We start from the raw sequence: 18,077 nt of genomic DNA on the forward strand, positions 1-18,077 counted from the left end.
AACCTGCCTAAGCTATGAAAGTAAGTTAATTAAGGCCTACTTGGTTTACTGATTTTTGAGTAGGCTACAATATGCAACCCATTGGCAAACGTTTACACCTGGAGATTTAGCTCGTGTCATGTTTGCTAGCTTGTGGGCTCAGATTGTGTAGTGCAGTGCTACCAAAATCATAGAAATTAATAACATTGTAAGACTTTTACCTCTTCTATGATCCAAGAATGATTTCATACAAGTTATTTTAACATTTGACGGTGTACCTTGACGGTAATTTAAACATTTATTTTACCTAATGACATAGAAAACATCCCAAATTCTATCAACATATCGTAATGCACTATGCAAAAAGTTATTTCCAGTCGTAGCCTAACACAGTGAGATGCAAGCCTTCCAATCCACTTAGATATGTTATTACGCTACTCTCACGTCCTTAAAGTGGCAGGCAGTGAATTAGACTTACACATCACCAATGTAATAACATTAAAGGCGGAGGTTCAACTGCCGTGCAGGACATCTTTGGGGCTCCTACTCCTGCTGGTCCTCCACCTGCGGCTGCTGGTCCTGCTATGCTAGACTGGTCCGAGATGGTAGCTGTGCCTGACATAGAGTATTCTGTGGAAAGTGGAGTAATGGAGCAGATTCAGGCACAGTTTGACCCTCTCAGTGGCCCTAGAGGACATCATGCAATATCAGTGATCCGTGATCTGGTATCTTTTCTGGACTCCTTACTACAGTAGCAAAATTGTTCTCCCACCCCCACCCCATCCCTCCAGAGGCAGGACATTGGTGTGACAATGCCCCTCTGTCTCCCATCCCAGAGACGGGACTTGTTAAGTGTTTATGTGTCTTGTCCTGTGTCGTCTGTGCTTATCTTTTGTAACATAATTTGTCTTGTCTTACTAACCTCCCACTCATGGACTGTACCTTGCCATGGTGAGTGGACTTCACACTAAAACAGGCTTCAAGTTGTGTGTGTCGTTCTTCAGATGCTGAATAACTGAAACAATATTTTAATATTTGTTTGAGGAGAGGTAAGTCAAACATGTACTGTACATTAATCCGTTTTCTCAGTCAATTGAGTGCATAAAAATGCAATATTAATAATTGTTGGAGCTACATTAGTTTACTTTCAGTAGTGGTAAATTTGTTAGTTAATTTGTTTATTATGATTTTGCTCACATTAGTAATATATATTTTGGTGATATTCTTTTGTTCAATATTTGTTTAGTTAATTGTTTTGATTTATATGTGTATATTTAGTGCCATATGTTTTTTATTACCATTATGGCAAACAATACCTCATTTGTAACTACCTGCAAACCATGAGCAATAAGTGACCTGATAATAACGAAAGTTATGCACATGAGAGAGACACTGCTATACTTTCTTGCCCTCTTCATCACGGCCCAACTCACCCTATCAACAGTGGATTCGATAGGGCCTACCACATAAAAACACTACTTCAGCCAAGCGCTCATGATAAGGTAACCACTACACCCCTGTGGTCAGACAGCGGTATTGCATTTAGAATGTGAGGAATAATGTGACAAACCATACTGATACAGTCTATAGCGTGTTTCCATCCAGCTCATGCGAATTAGTGATGTGCATCCATGGTAATGCGCATAAATAAAATGTGCATTAGTCAGCGTTTCCAACACCTATTGATTTTAAGTATTTGGGGACACTTTGCCTACGTTGAGTGAAATGGACGCCCTCTTCTCTGCGGTCGGAATAGCCTAGGCCTAATTCATTCCTTCATTTTGACAATATTTTGTTTAATATCGATTAGAAGGAGAAGGCGTAGAATGTTTATATTGCGCAATCGGGTGTTGGCAGCTTCCCATCGCCGGAGACCTCCATACACTCCATTGCAACAATCAAATCTTAAATAATTACAATTATTTATGTCTGTGTGTGGTATATAATCTACTTGGAATGCTTACATGCAGATGTCAAAGTGTTTCTATTTTCGTACTGATGTGAATTAATGTGTGATCCGAAGTTTAAACGGTAGGCCTATAGCTGTGACGTGCAGTCACCTGACATCACCATCAAATTGGAGGATATTTCAGAACTATTAACGTGGACAGCTCCCCCTAAGAGCATCTTAAGAGCAGTGCACGCGCGTTCACGCTACGAGCATGTTCGGGAAACAGTCGGAAAAACTAAACGAATGGTCGTCATATGAATGCCCTCAGTAAACAGCACATCAAACAAACAACAAACAGTTACAAACAGTCAGGCACTTGGTTTCATGAGAGATCGCTAGTGCCCGCACGCACGGACTAGCGATTGCTGTGTCTTCCGGACAGCGGTGAAATTAAAGGGCGATCACCTGACCGCAGCGGCCACATCATCAAGCAGGTTTTGAACCGGCGATGCTGGGACAATTCTTCATGTGCTCTGCACACCGACGTCTTGTCCATTGTGCTACTGCAGCGATGCTGAACGAAGCGCTCCGTGTTACATCCATTATTAGAGTCTCGTGACGCTGGCTGTAGCGTGTGTGGGTCAAAGGCCCTCGTTTTCGTAAAAAAAAAAAAAAAATTCTCTGGCTGTTGCAATTGATATCAATGATTAATATTAATGCACTCAGTTAACAGCACACCAAACAGAAAGCAGTTACAAACAGTCACGCACTTGGCTTCATAACATTTCCTGCGTCGGTGTCAGGGGGGGGCCTTAAGGGGCCAGGCCCGCCCAAACAGGCCAGTGTGCCCCCCCCATCTGAGTTCTCTCCCTCACATAAAAAATCTAAATATTATTATGCCCATGATTGAAATTAAATCCACATTGAGCACTGATGTTGAACACTTAGCCTACTCAAAATGAAACATGACACGGACTGATGTGTGTCAACAATGCTACTGTTGATTGTGCGCAAACTGCGCGATGAAGAGGGATTCTGCACAGTCGGACACGGTTGCAGTGAGTGCCACCAATACATTTACCAACACTCCTGCAACGCCAAATGAGCATAAATCGCGACCAGTAGGGTGTTTAGACACTGCTGCATAAGAAATTCAGTAAAAGGTCTCAAGATAGATCTGGGAAGATAATGGAAAATACACGTTTTTTTAGATAGATAGATAGATAGATAGATGCGTTATTGATCCCCAGGGGAAATTCAAGGTCTCAGCAGCATACATACAAGACAAACACATTCTTTAACAGCAGAAGAGTAATTAAAGTATATAATATAAAAACAAAACTAAGCAGTAAGGACAGTAGAAGATAAAGAATATGCTAAATATACTAAAATACAAATTATACTAACACTTAATACAATATATAAAAATATACTAAAATACAAATAACAAATTACAAATTATACTAACACTTAATCTAAATCAATTCTAAAAACAGTATCCACATAGTGGTGATTAATAAATCAGAGGCGCTTGCAATGACTGAGGCAGGGACTGAGCCTGTGATTCTCTGTGCATAGTAAGGTATGGTAAGGTGCTCTGTGTGAATGAGTGTCATGGTGGTAGTGCAATGGTGATAGTGGTCATTGAGTGTCATGGTGGTTGATAGTGCAAATGAGTAAGTCAACAGTGCAACAATGCAGAAATAAAGTAAAGGAAAGTCTATTTATCTATATATTTAACTATTTAAGAAAATGTATAAGTGTGGCCACAGTTCGGCTGTGGCATGGAGGGGGGGGGGGGGGGGTTATGCATATGTGCTAATGTGCTAATATAGCACGCAAACAGTGAGGCATAAAGACAGTGGTACAAGTGGCTAGTGGACAGACAGTACCAAACATGGAGGGGATGAAGAGGCAGACAGACTATGCAGAGAAGTCTATCTCTCCTCTTCCCTTAAGTGAGGCATTGAACAGTTTAATGGCCCTGGGGACAAATGACTTTCTCAGTCTGTCAGTTGTGCAAGGCAGTGAGCGAAGTCTCCAGCTGATCAGGCTCTTCTGTTTAACAATAGTGCTGTGGAGTGGGTGACACTCATTGTCCAAGATGTTGATCAGTTTGTTCAGGGTCCTTTTGTCAGATAGTGAAGTGATACACTCCAGTTCAGCTCCCACTACAGAGTCAGCTTTCCTTACCAGCCTGTCAATTCGCCCCACATCCTTCTTCCTTGTGCTTCCACCCCAGCATACTACTGCATAGAAGAGGACGCTGGCAACAACAGACTGGTAGAACATCCTGAGGAGCTTACTGCACACATTGAAGGACCGCAGCCTCCTCAGGAAGTACAGCCTGCTCTGCCCTTTCTTGTAGAGTGCATCAGTGTTGGCTGACCAGTCCAGTTTATTGTCCAGGTGGAGACCCAGATACTTGTAGGTGCTAACCACCTCCACATTGACCCCATCAATGTGAACTGGTAGCAGAGTGGGTTTAGACCTGCGGAAATCCACCACCATCTCCTTGGTCTTTGAAGTGTTAATTTGAAGATGATTGAGTTTGCACCATTGCACAAAGTCCTCCACCAGGCTCCTGTACTCCTCCTCCTGCCCGTTCCTGATACACCCCACAATTGCAGTATCATCGGAAAACTTCTGCAGGAGGCATGACTCGGTTTTGCATTTCTGACCGCAGGAAAACCCAAGCACCCAAGCTGAATGCATGAGATGTTAATCTAAATGGCAGAAACCACAAATGAAGGGCCAAACTGACACGTCGCATTTCCTATATTTTCCCAATATTGTCCAGAGCTAATGATAAACTCGAGCAACGGAGACGTAGGCCTTTAGTGCATTGGATCATGCCCTTTATTGAGTGCAACACTGCACGGGTCTTAACCTGCTTTAACCTGGAGTCGGCATTCGTAGCCCGTCGCTGCAAAACAGTACATCTCCAAACTCAAAAACAGTAGACTAACAGTCAATAAAAGTGGACTGTCAAAGCAGCACAAAATACTAAAAGCCATGAGTTTCCTGTGCGCTCTTAAACTTTCCATCACAGTTGGTGCTTCTACTTAGCCACTTCGTAAATGTGTTAGAATTTGTTCTATACTTTAAATAACATTTTGAGCGATCACATAGCCTACGTGCAATGTTGCTATATTATCAGTATGTGCAATTTGCTTTTGAGCAGTATCTTATAAGAACATTTCGAAATGAATGGAAAGACACAGTGAAGCCTATTGTAGCCTACGCTTGCTAGTGGTGAGTCTGTTATAGCCTATTTACTTGTATTGTAGACTACGCTATTCTATTAAAATTCTATTATTCTAAACGTTGTGTGCTAGTCTCTTCAACGCTACTCTAACTATAACTCTATGACCCCTATATTCTTGCACTATTTCCCCCAATGATCATATTGTTTCAGTTATCCAAAAGCCTCGAAGGATGCTCTTTATTATATGTCAATTTTGGAAAAATAACTAATAAAAGTGAGGTGAGGTGCCCCCCCTGTCAGTGCTCAGAGCCCCCCCACCCGCTGATCTCTGGCGCCGACCCTGAAGAGGGGGCAAGATATGCAAGATATCTGCAAAAATGGGCCATTTTATTTCACAGCCTAAGTATAGGGTAGTAAATGGCAGTAATTTGATTATTCTTGACATCATTTCATTAATGTTGTATACTGAATACACCGTGTTCCAAATTATAAGCAAAATGGATTTAAGTGTTTTCAATTAAACTCACGGATGGTATTGTGTCTCAGGGTTCTTTGGCTCATTGAAATCAATCTCAGACACCTGTGATAATTAGTTTGCCAGGTGAGCCCAATCAAAGGAAAACTACTTAAGAAGGATGTTCCACATTATTAAGCATGCCACAGGTTTCAAGCAATATGGGAAAGAAAAAGGATCTCTCTGCTGCTGAAAAGTGTGAAATTGTGCACTACCTTGGACAAGGTATGAATACATTGGATATTTCTGAAAATGTATGCGTACTGTGAAGAATATACAAAGGCATAATAAGGAAGGTTTCCGCCAGACAAATTAATAGGATTAAGAGAGCAGCTGCTAAAATGCCATTGCAAAGCAGCAAACAGGTATTTGAAGTGCTGTGAACCTCAAGGTGTAGGATCCTCAAGAAGTTTTGCATAAACCTACTATTCGGCCACCCCTAAACAATGTTCACAAGCAGAAATGGTTGCAGTGGGCTCAGGAATACATGAAGACTAATTTTCAAACAGTTTTGTTTACGGATGAATGCAGGGCCAGAGTGGGGCCACTTTTCAGCCCGGGAGTTTCAGGCCCAAGACCGGTCCACGTTTTCCATAGTGGTGGAAATTGGATAAATGAAGCAACATTTCAGCTCTTACTATCCTGTAGTTTTTATTAGTACCATGGTTCAACAAATGTGTAAAGGTTAGAAAGAAAGACAGAAAGAAAGAAAGCCTTTGAAATGTAGCCTATCCCACGCTTCCACAAAGAGGCATATTGAACTAATGTTTAGGCTACATGTTTTTTGCATGGGTAGGCTATATTGTTGTTTGGTGATTTAGCCTACTCCTTTCCTACACACTCTTCTAAGCAAACAAGGCATATAGGTTCATCATGTAGCATAATTTTTTTGCTCTTTCTTACATTAAATAACTTTAATTTATTCTCTCTACTTGTCCCCGTAGTCATGGCCTCCTCATTACTAATTTCGGGCTCATTATTTTCAGTGGTCGACTGGTTGATCTGCTGCTCAGAGGCTACCATTTTTACCGCATAGGCCTATACAGATCAAACTTCAGTTTTGTTATTAATATCTGCATACTGCAAAGTCTATGAATCGGATACAAAAGGCTAATATTTTAAGAAATGTAATATGTTGCTTGCAAATAGCTTGACAACGTTACAAACGTCCAATATTAGCCCAATAACTGCTAATAATCATTGCCTATCGGCTGTCTCTCTTTACCAGTTGCCACTTTTGTCTGTAGGCCTAATCTAGAAGCTTGGCACATTTAGCAGCATCTACCTGGCCGTTTCAGTCCCTCCTGGTCTCTTTCTACCATCCATCCTTCCTGACGCTTATGGCTACTGTAGGGCCGGCCCGGCTATCGTATCTGAGAAAACTTTTTGGAAAAGACGGGCTATATGGACCCAACCAACTCTTTTTGGGAGGCCATGCACAGAATGTCAATATTTTTTTCCTCGACCGGCCCAAAAGTGAAGCGGCCCACCGCAAATTCTCCCGATTTTCCCGATTACCCACCCCGGGCCTGGATGAATGCCGTGCAACCCTAGATGGTTCAGATGGATGGAGTAACGGATAGTTGGTGAATGGCCACCATGTCCCAACAAGGCTGAGACGTCAGCAAGGAGGTGGCGGAGTCATGCTGGTAGGCTCCTTTAGGGTCCCTGATGGTGTGAAAATGACCTCGGCAAAGTATGTCGAGTTTCTGACTGACCACTTTCTTCCGTGGTACAAAAAGAAGAACCGCCTTCCGTAGCAAAATCTTAATGCATGACAATGCATCTTATGTTGCAAAGAATACCTCTGGGTCATTGGCTGCTATAGGCAAAAAAGGACAAACTCATGGTGTGACCCCAATCTTCCTCTGACCTCAACCCTATTGAGAACCTTTGGAGCATCACAGTGGTGGAACAAGTCAGAGCCGGGCCGGGGGCGGGGCACATGACCGGGCCCTTTATTAAACTCATCATAACATAATTTTACAACATAGGCTACACATGCCCGCAACAGTGGGTCTTACAAGCGTCAGCGCCACGGAGAGCAACTATGTAATTTTAAAGTCCATCGAACGTACATGAAGTGTAACCAAGAGAACAACAACAAAAACATTAGGCTACATGACCCCTAATAATAAAACAACAATAATACGCAGCACTATTTGAAGGGCATAGGACGAGCCTTGCTCTCTGAACTCGGCCCACGATGCTCTGTGTATGTCCATTTTCTTTGCTCTCTCATTCTCTATGGACAACATGGCAAGTCCACTCAGTCTCTCCTGTCCCACTGTGCTCCTCAAGTGGTTTTTAATGATCTTTAACTTGGAGAATGAGCGCTCAGAGGTTGCAACGGTGACTGGAAGAGTCAAAAATAAAATTAGGGCGGTGCAAATCTCACTGAATGCAGAAGTTACTGCTGGGTGGTTGCATTATTTGGAGCGAGGGTGGTTTCGGGGGCTCAAGCCCCGAATCTCTTTTTAAAAGCCCCGAATCTTTTTTTGTATGTGTTTTCAAATTCCAACGATTCTAATTTAACTTCCCCTCGGTTTATCTATAAATGTTACAAAATGTAGCCGACTATTACTGAGCAAATATCCGTTACTTTCAAAGCCCAATATTGACAGATAATCTGATTTCCCACACGATTAGTTTAGGCAATGCCAGAGCCGAGATGTAGCGGTTTACGTCATAAACCTGGCAGGAAAGTTCAGAGCGCCACAGTCAGTTTAAACAGCAAGCTGGTAAGAAAAACTATTGTCAAGACATTAGGCTACTGTACCCCAGAATACAAAAATAAACTTCAGAAAGACAGAAAGTTCGTTGTACTGTATTCTGTAGTCTCAATGACCGAATCAGTAGATATACCTGTTGTCAGTTGAGTTAGTTCAATTTATTTATTGTAGGCTAGTAGCCTAGGCAAATATGAAACGGAGATGTAACGTGGCTACTGGCAGGATTTTGAACTTGCATGTTTCATGCATTTTAGGGCAAAAAAAACGTAATCAATTGCGGACGTGCACAGACAGCTCAGACACAGAGCGCATATAGGCCTAGGTTAGGCTACTTTCACTTTCTAGAGCACATTCATTAGGCTACGTAAAATATGCTTTATACCAAAACAACGATCAAACATTATCAAATGTATCATGATGTGTTGTCACAAAAAAAGACTTACTCCAATTAGAAAATCGAAACCAAAATCGAAATCCAATTAGAAAATCGAAACCAAAATCATGTAAGTGTAAGTGTTCTCTCATTGACGCCTGTATAATTCAATGAAATTTGAATTATACTCGGTTATGAATGGTTATATAACGGTTGATGACCATCATCAAATTACAACATATAAAAAAAAAGCTTCACAATTTAGAATCAGAATCATCTTGGCGTCATGTATACCGACTTCGACATGAATCGGATCAACCGTCAAGGAGGAGTATGTTAAAATTGATCATGTCCACAACGCACAAAATCTAAATGACCTTACTTCCTGTGGGCGTTTTTGGGAGTTACATACACCCCCCCAAATTTGGTGTGTGTATCTAAAACTATATGCCAACCACAAGTCACAGTGACATAAGGGGGCGCTATGGAGTTCCTGGGCAACGCCCGGTGCCAAGCTTTTGTCCCTGTCTATGCACTGTACCACTTGATGTCTGTGCCAAATTTCATGCGTTTTCACCCATGGGAAGCACCTTTTTGGGATCACAATTCAGCACATATTTAATCACATATTAATCTGCACAAAATCCCAAATACCTCACTTCCTGTTGGGCGTCAAATTTCAAGACTTTTCGACCATGTTAACCACCTCAAAATATATACCTACCACGGAATCAGTCACCTAAGGGGGCCCTAGCGAGTCCCTGGGCCACGGCCGGGGTCAAGCTCTTGTACCTTACAGCGTTGCGTGCCACCTGACGTGTGTGCCAAATTTTCGACCATGTTAACCACCTCAAAAACAGGAAAGCAAAAAAGTGGAATAACAATAATAATAATAATAATAATAATAATAATAATATAAATATAAATATAGCTGCAATGGCGGCCCGAGCACCTCGCGGCGCAACCCGTGTTTATGTCGGGAATCCAACAAAGCACCGACGTGGTGCGTTTGTGAAATGTACATATTTGATGCATGTGCTATTTGCTTTTGTATTTTATTTTCTGCCACATTTACTCGCTTGGCCAGGTGGGGGCGTAATGCAAGGCAGGCCCATTTGGAGTCATCATAATCATAATATATTAACCTGAGAAATTTCAGACCATTTATTTTCAGCAAAGAACATTTCTGATACACTTTTTGGCCAGATGGTGGTGCTATGTTAGGCATTGAAATTACACATGTGAATATCATCACAATAATGATATCCAAAATGTTTGTAAACTTTCAGATCAATCACTTAAGGCATTGTCCATTTCTGGCACATTTCCTGCTTGGCCAGATGGTGGCGCTATGCTAGGCCTGTGAATTACGCATGTGAATATGCTCACAATAATGATATCCAATATTTTATAAAGTTTCAGATCAATCACTTAAGGCAGTTTCCATTTTTGGCACATTTCCTGCTTGGCCAGGTGGTGGCGCTATGCCAGGCAGGCCCATTGGGTGTCTGGATATCATCATAATCATGATATCTATTAACCTGAGAAGATTCAGACCATTCATTCAATGCACTGTGATTTATGACACATTTCCTGTTTATGTGGTGAGATATTAAAATCATATCAAATATATTACAACATTCACAAATCCATTCACAATTTAACATCAGCGACATCTTGGCATAATGTTTGCCAAATTTCAAATGAATCTGACAAACCGTCTAGGAGGAGTATGTTCAAATTGATCATGTGAAATCAGCCAAATTGTCATTCTTTCTGTTGCCAGTTGGTGGCGCTATGCCAAACATGCATTATGGGCATGTGAATATCATTAACATGGTCTTCAATGACCTGTGAAATTTAAAACATTTCAAGCCATGCATGGTGAATTATGACACATTTATTGTTTATGTGGAAGGGCATTAAAATTTATAATTTCGGCATTTCGTCAAATTACAACATATCAAAAAAAAGGCTTCACAATTTATAATCAGGAACATCTCGGCGTCATGTATTACAACTTTGACATGAATCGGATCAACTGTCTAGGAGGAGTACGTTAAAATTGATCATGTCCACAACGCACAAAATCTCAATTACCTCACTTCCTGTGGGCGTGGCTAATGGCATGTTAATACAAAAGTTGTTTGTTTTTGGGAGTTACATACACCCACCAAATTTGGTGTGTGTATCTAAAACTATATGCCAACCACAAGTCACAGTGACATAAGGGGGCGCTATGGAGTTCCTGGGCAACACCCGGTGCCAAGCTTTTGTCCCTTTCTATGCACTGTACCACTTGATGTCTGTGCCAAATTTCATGCTTTCACCCATGGGAAGCACCTTTTTTGGGATCACAATTCAGCACATATTTCATCACATATTAGTCCGCACAAAATCCTTAATACCTCACATCCTGTTGGGCGTGGCTAATGCATTGTACATACGAAAGTTGTTCATCTTGGGGAGATACACGCACCTACCAAATTTGATGTGTCTAGCTGAAAGTATGTGCCAACCACTGCATCAATCACTTAAGGGGGCGCTACTGAGTCCCTGGGCCACACCCGGGGCCAAGCTCTTGTACCTAACTGCTTTGCGTGACACCTGATGTGTGCCAAATTTCAAGACTTTTCACCCATCTTGACCACCTCAAAAAAGGAAAACGCTCTGAGACAAAGTAAAAATCGGAATACTCGTAATAATAATAATAATCCTTACAAAAACAATAGGGCTTCGCACCTCTCGGTGCTCGGGCCCTAATAACAGTATAGTTTAATATGTGCAAATGGTTATTCTGTCTGAATCATGAATGCTGGAAGTTTGCTGTCTGAAAGTTCTCTCTAACTTTTTTTTCACCTACAAGAATTTGGGGCAGGCAGGGCAGCACTGATTGGTGCAGTGGCTATGATGTCATGGTTCAGCCCATCAACTGTGGAATTTTACAGGAATTGGCCATCCATAGCAGTGGCAAATCTCAAGATGTCCTCTTTTGAGAGTGCTGTCCTTTTACTTCTTTCTGTGGGATACTTATGTCAATCAAGCAGAACACCACTGGAGAAACTGGCAGACAACAAACTGTGTGCAGATATGGAGTGTTCATGTGAGTCAATCCATTGAAATGCAGGCATTACACTTTTAACTCCACAGGATTAAATGTGTGTGAGTGTGTGCGTGTGTGTTATGGGACATTTAACATCTTTGTCTTTCATTTAAATACGTTGTTATATGCAAGCATTATTTTTTTTTTCTTCAGATGCTATCTCGCTGGCAATGGCTTTGGAGGATTATGTTGCCCCTGATTGTAGGTTTATTAACTTGAAACGGGGTCAGATGATCTATGTGTACTCCAAATTACTGCCAGCAGAGGGTGGTGGAATATTCTGGTCGGGAAGTGTAAGTCACAAACTTATGTAAAAGTGATTATAACAGATTGCAAATACAGATACAAATATTGCAAATAACAAATATTGGACAAAACATGTCCAGTAATTTTAATTGATATTAGGTTTAACCATTAACATATCTTTAATTGCAAATGTTAAATATGATTAATAAAGATGTTTTGAATGATTCAATTGTGTTGAATTACTATTATAGTGAATTATAATAATTATATAAATTTGTAATATTAAGAAATATGTGACACCTAATTGCTACTGCGTTCCCACAGATAATTGGGTTCAGTCATAAGCAATGTATACTCTCTCACATTCACTACGATACTCTCTTGCATTCACTACTATACCTTCTTGCATACACTACTAAACTCTCTCACATTGACTACTAAACTCTCTCGCATACACTAGTATACTCTCTCGCATACACTAGTATACTCTCTCACATACACTAGTATACTCTCTCACATACACTACTATACTCTCTCACATACACTACTATACTCTCTCACATACACTACTATAGTCTCTTGCATACACTACTATACTCTCTCACATACACTACTATACTCTCTCACATACACTACTATACTCTCTCACATACACTACTATAGTCTCTCACATGCACTACTATATTCTCTCACATGTACTACTAAACTCTCTCACATACACTACTATACTCTTTACTCTCTCACATACACTACTATAGTCTCTCACATACACTACTATAGTCTCTCACATACACTACTATAGTCTCTCACATGCACTACTATATTCTCTCACATGTACTACTAAACTCTCTCACATACACTACTATACTCTTTACTCTCTCACATACACTACTATACTCTCTCACATTCACTACTATACTCCTTCACATACACTACTATACTCTCTCACATACACGACTATACCCTCTCATACATACATGTAAAATGACTATAATAGTGAGTGTGCATGAGTGTAGTGGTGTATGTGCAAGGTTATGATAGTGTGTGTAAGACCAAGTATGAATTAAGGCCTAGATGGCCCCTCATATGCCTGTGTGTGTGTGTGTGTGTTTATGTGCGTGCGTGTATGTGTGTGTGTGTGTGCTTGTAGATGTGTTTTTGTGTGTGTGTGTGTTTTTATGTGCTGTGACGTGTATGTGTGTGTGCTTGTAGATGTGTTTTTGTGTGTGTGCGTGCATATGTGTGTGGGTGTATTTATATGTGTATGTGTGCTTGTAGATGTGTTTTTGTGTGTGTGTGCATATGTGTGTGGGTGTATTTATATGTGTGTGTGTGTGTGTGCGTGCGTGTGTGTTTATGTGTGTGCATGCCTGTGTGTGTGTGTGCCTGCATGTGTGTGTGTGTTTTTATGTGTGTGTACGTATGTTTGGGTTTGTGTGCATGCGTGTGTGCGTGTGTAGCTGATATGGCCCCCCATGAATGGAATTCCACAAAATGTGGCATGCATTCAGAGGATGTTATGATCCTACACTTCAAATTGTGTGCAGTTTTGAACACGACAGCCAAAGATACCTGCGATTACAACGTCTCACTTTTTGCTTTTTTATTTTTAATAAGGTGGTGCTATACCTCAAATGAGTGGATATAAACATGGCCCCTTGAGACCAACATCCAAAAAAAAGTTGGTCATCCTAGGCCCTACGGCAGGCTCGGACTGGTAATCTGTACAACCGGTGGGCCGGTGACCTCCGGGATTTTTTAAGGTTATTTAGCCTATTTGCGGCCCGTCATGTAGGCATAGGCCTAGCCTATAAATGCAGTTGCATCCATTTGGCTTGGGGGGTGACCGGTCAATCATTTTGGCCTCTTCATGACAGGTTCAGTGTGTGTTACGATCACGCCCCCCTGCCTCACCCCTCAAGTGGATTTGTCCAAGCAGCCGCTAGGTTTGGGGGGAAATAGCCAACGAGTGCATTGTAGCCTAGGCTATATAAGTGCCCTCCGCTGGCTGGTGTTCACATCATCACAGTTTAAACGTAAACAGCCAAGAGCTTCCATTTACTGCACCATGTGCTACTGTAGTGCGGTTCTGTCAACATAAAAAAAACTATGGGTAGCCTACAATTTTCGCACAACTTGGTGGAAAAGTGTAGCACAGGTTAAAGAAAATCCATTCATTTTTGGAGCTGATCCTTTCCCATATAGTAGGCCTAGCCTTTTAGCTCACAACGACAGTAAAAAGTGAAACTTGGAAAGTGGAAGTCTCTCCACCGAGTGTTACATTAGATGCACAATCAATCGCGAGTCGATGCTGGTAAAAAGTATCAACTGGTATGTTAGTAACGAAGGGTTAACGAAGGGTTATGTTCGTAACGAAAGGTAGCCTAATTTTGCAAAATGTGCTGACACAAACTTGGGCAAAAAACATTTAGTAGGCTCATGGGCGGATTATGAACTTTCGGGCCCCTGGGCCCAGATGTATTAAGGGCCCCCCACTTATTGTCGTATATGTGGGGGGGGGGTTTGGGGGTCCTCCCCCAGAAATTTTTTAATTTGTTTGATGTGATTTCCTGTATTCTGGTGCATTTTGGGGATGACCAATACTAAATTCAATCAGATTCATAACCTACATCCTGATTTGTTGATATTGAGGCAATGATTCCATGCAAAGGCTTCGGTCCAGTGGTGGGCCGGTCCAGGAGAAAATTGCCAGGGCCGAATTTTGTTCCCAGTCCGACCCTGCCCCACGGTTCTCGAGATATTCACCTTTCAGGATCAAAACAAAAGAACAATGGTTCCGAGACATCTTTGTGGGGGTACATGCCCACCAAGTTTGGAGCAGCCCGGTGTTTCAGTGCCCCGGAACCTACCGTGCCCTCCAGAATGATTGGCACCTCTGCTGCTTAAGTTAAAGTAAAAATGGGTGTAAAAAATAATCTGTTGGTGATTTATTGTAATCTCACAATGGAAAAAAAAAAAAAGGAAAAATCCAACCTTGAAGGGAAGCAAATTTATTTTGAGAAAAAGGAAAATCTTATGAAGAAATAAATATTTTTAACAAAAACACGTTTACAATTATTGGCACCCCTGCTTATAATACCCTTTTAAGCCTCCATTTGCCAATAAAACAGCTTGTAATATATTCAACTATGATACCCAATAAAGTTGGAGAATACAAAGCAAGAGATTTAAGGCCGTTCGTCTTTACAAAATCTCCCCAGATCGTCCAGATTTCTAGGTCCACACTTGTGCATTCTCCTCTTTCACTCACCCCTCTGTTTTTCTATGGAGTTTAAGTCAGGGGACTGAGATGGCAATGGCTGAAGCTTGATTTGTGTTCAGAAAACCATATTTGTTTTGATCAGGATGATTGTTTTGATTCATTGACCTGATGAATGATCCAATCATGACCAACTTTTAATGTCTTGTCAGAGATTGACAGATTTCCTTTGAAAATGTTCAGGTTTTTCTTGTTGTTCAGGATACCATGCACCTTAATTAGATTCCCAAGGCCTTTGGGAATAAAAACAGCCCCACAATAGCACAGCAACTCCACCATAATTCTCATTATAGGCATGGGATTCTTTTCAGTATAGTCATTCTTCTATATATTCCAAACACACGTGTTTCTAGCCAAAGAGAGCAATTTCAATTCAACTGACAATAGACCACACTTCCAGACACTGTACAATTTAGTAACTCCTGCTGTTTACATTGGTAATTAAATGACTGGACAGGCTGTTACTTAGCATGCCCTCTAAATAAGCTATTAGCAATGAGGTCACTTGAAGATCTTTTGGGGAACTTGGTGACCCCAAGATGACACCTTTCTGTGTAACTATCCAATAGTGGTTTTTATGGAATTTTTGGCCTATCCATCCTCCATACTGTACGTGGGGGCAAGATAACCTTGGGTCTTTGTCCAAGCATGTTTGTCACATTTCCAGTTGATTAGAACCATTTAATGCTTTTAACTGTAAATATAGGCAGAGACTTTCTAATGAGGAGACACAGCACTCAAAAAATCCTCCATAGAAATGCATGGGGATAGTATGTAACGCCGTTACTGCACATATCGCACCCCTTCCTCGGCAAAACGTCGACATGTGAATACAATGAGCCAATCATATGGTGTGTTGTGAAGACATCGTGCCAATCATGTGTTGTGATCTCGCCGCTGGAGCAAGATTGGTGACGTGAAGCCTTGCGCACGCTCATTTCTGCCGAGATGGATGCCCGATGAGTGCCCTAAAAGCGTTGCCATATGGCCGCCGAGTGGAGGGACTTGCCTAAAAGGACTTTGATATAGGCATTTTCAAGTACCTAGTACTAGTAGTACCTAGTCATTCCCTGACTTACAAATGTCAACACACTTTCCTTTTATTTAAATTTAGTGTCTCTTGTCTTTCTGATGTTGAAAAATGACTAGATCATTTAGCCTCTGTGTCTTATTATTTTCATACCTTAGTGAAAAAGAAAGTCATGAACTACTTCTGAAAGTTCACAGGCACTCTGATTAATTTAAATAAGTTGAAATTAGATAGGAAAATGCTTCTGTTAGGTTTTGTATATAAGATTTTTCTAAGGGGTGCCAATAATTGTGACCGACATGTTTTCGTTAAAAATATTTATTTCTTTATGAGATTTTCATTTTTCTTAGAATAAATTTTCTTCCCTTCAAGGGTGGATTTTTCCTCATTGTTTTCATTGTGAGAGTACAATAAAAACATCAAAAGGTACTGAAATAAGCACAACATACCGGTATGTTCATCAGAAAAGTTTTTGATGGCTGTCCACTAGATGTAGACAGAGACTACTACTATACATGTATGGTATTGATATACTGGTGTTGTTTATTGGTACAATTTGAGTATAGTGTTTTAGGCGTGGAATCTTGAAGAAAATGATATGTGCTTTTGCATATCCTTTCAATCAACTCATGTACTTGTAATATTATCTTAATTGATTACATGGTTTATTTATTAAAAGGTTTATAGTGAACGATATGTGGACCAAATGGGCATCATCGGATTCTTCCCTGTGAATTATGTCAATGAGACATACACCTTCCAGCGTGATACAGTCAAACTTCCAACAACTGTAAGTGCTTCCATAATTGTACCAACTGTTTTACAAATGATATGACTTATGCAAGAATGTTTAAGTGTGAATGTTTTATACTGTTCATTTATGCCAGATATTTGCTCATATTTTTACCAACAGGACACAGAATTCATCTGTATTTAAGAAGAGAGAGCAGATGATTTTCTAAATTTTGGTAGCTTCTTAGTTTAGACCTAAACCCTCCCAGGTGAGGATTTATCAGGTATCTCGTTATTTGTCTTTGAACAATGTTACATTTGAAAGAGTGAGCTTAGCTAAATTAAGAGCGCCACATACTCGACGCACCCAACCTGTAGCAGGACAATGTGACGTCACAGAAGCGCCGTAACCATTTATTCTCGCGCGTCGTGGTCACGACACTAGTTGCAATATTCTCCTGAACAGAGGTGTCGCTGTTGTGAAAAGATTAACGCTAACTACGTTAGACAGCAGAAGAAACTGCATTAAGAAACACTAGTAGCAGAGAATGTAAACGGGCTAGCCTCTGTGATGGTACTTCAGACTTTGGTTGTTACTATTCACAACTACCACCATCATTATCATCTAGTTTCCAAGGTGTGCGCACAGGTAGATAGATAGATAGATAGATAGATAGATACTTTAGTCATCCCGAGGGAAATTTTAATAATTTAAACAGTTTAGTTAGCTGGCTAGCTAGCTAGCAGCAGGCTGAGTTTGTGTAATTTCCTGAAGTGGAAAGAGATTTTGTTCAGGCCTTAATAGATATCCTTTGTTTGAAAATAAATTGTTTCTATTCTTTCCTCTTAATTCCATGTGTTGCAACTCTCGCTGGTAACTTTATTAACTTATCCAGCAAACTATTACAAATTCACGACTGTAACAAAACACTGCAACTCTCGCTTGCCCTCGAACTAGTCCATCTTCCTGTTTCCGCTTTGTCGCTTCG

General features: G+C 40.8%; 1 protein-coding gene across 1 annotated transcript; it reads left to right on the forward strand.

Annotated features, from left to right (window-relative positions):
* The first annotated feature begins 952 nt into the window (after nt 1-952).
* LOC125311742 (otoraplin-like) lies at nt 953-17,506 on the forward strand. The gene is made up of 5 exons (XM_048270051.1): nt 953-1,028; nt 11,564-11,800; nt 11,954-12,093; nt 17,036-17,146; nt 17,270-17,506. Exons 2-5 carry the CDS (start codon nt 11,605-11,607, stop codon nt 17,291-17,293), a joined length of 471 nt encoding a protein of 156 aa, XP_048126008.1. The 5' UTR covers nt 953-1,028; nt 11,564-11,604; the 3' UTR covers nt 17,294-17,506.
* Nucleotides 17,507-18,077: the final 571 nt, after the last annotated feature.

Source organism: Alosa alosa, chromosome 18, assembly GCF_017589495.1.
Source record: "Alosa alosa isolate M-15738 ecotype Scorff River chromosome 18, AALO_Geno_1.1, whole genome shotgun sequence".
Taxonomy (NCBI): Eukaryota; Metazoa; Chordata; class Actinopteri; order Clupeiformes; family Clupeidae; genus Alosa; species Alosa alosa.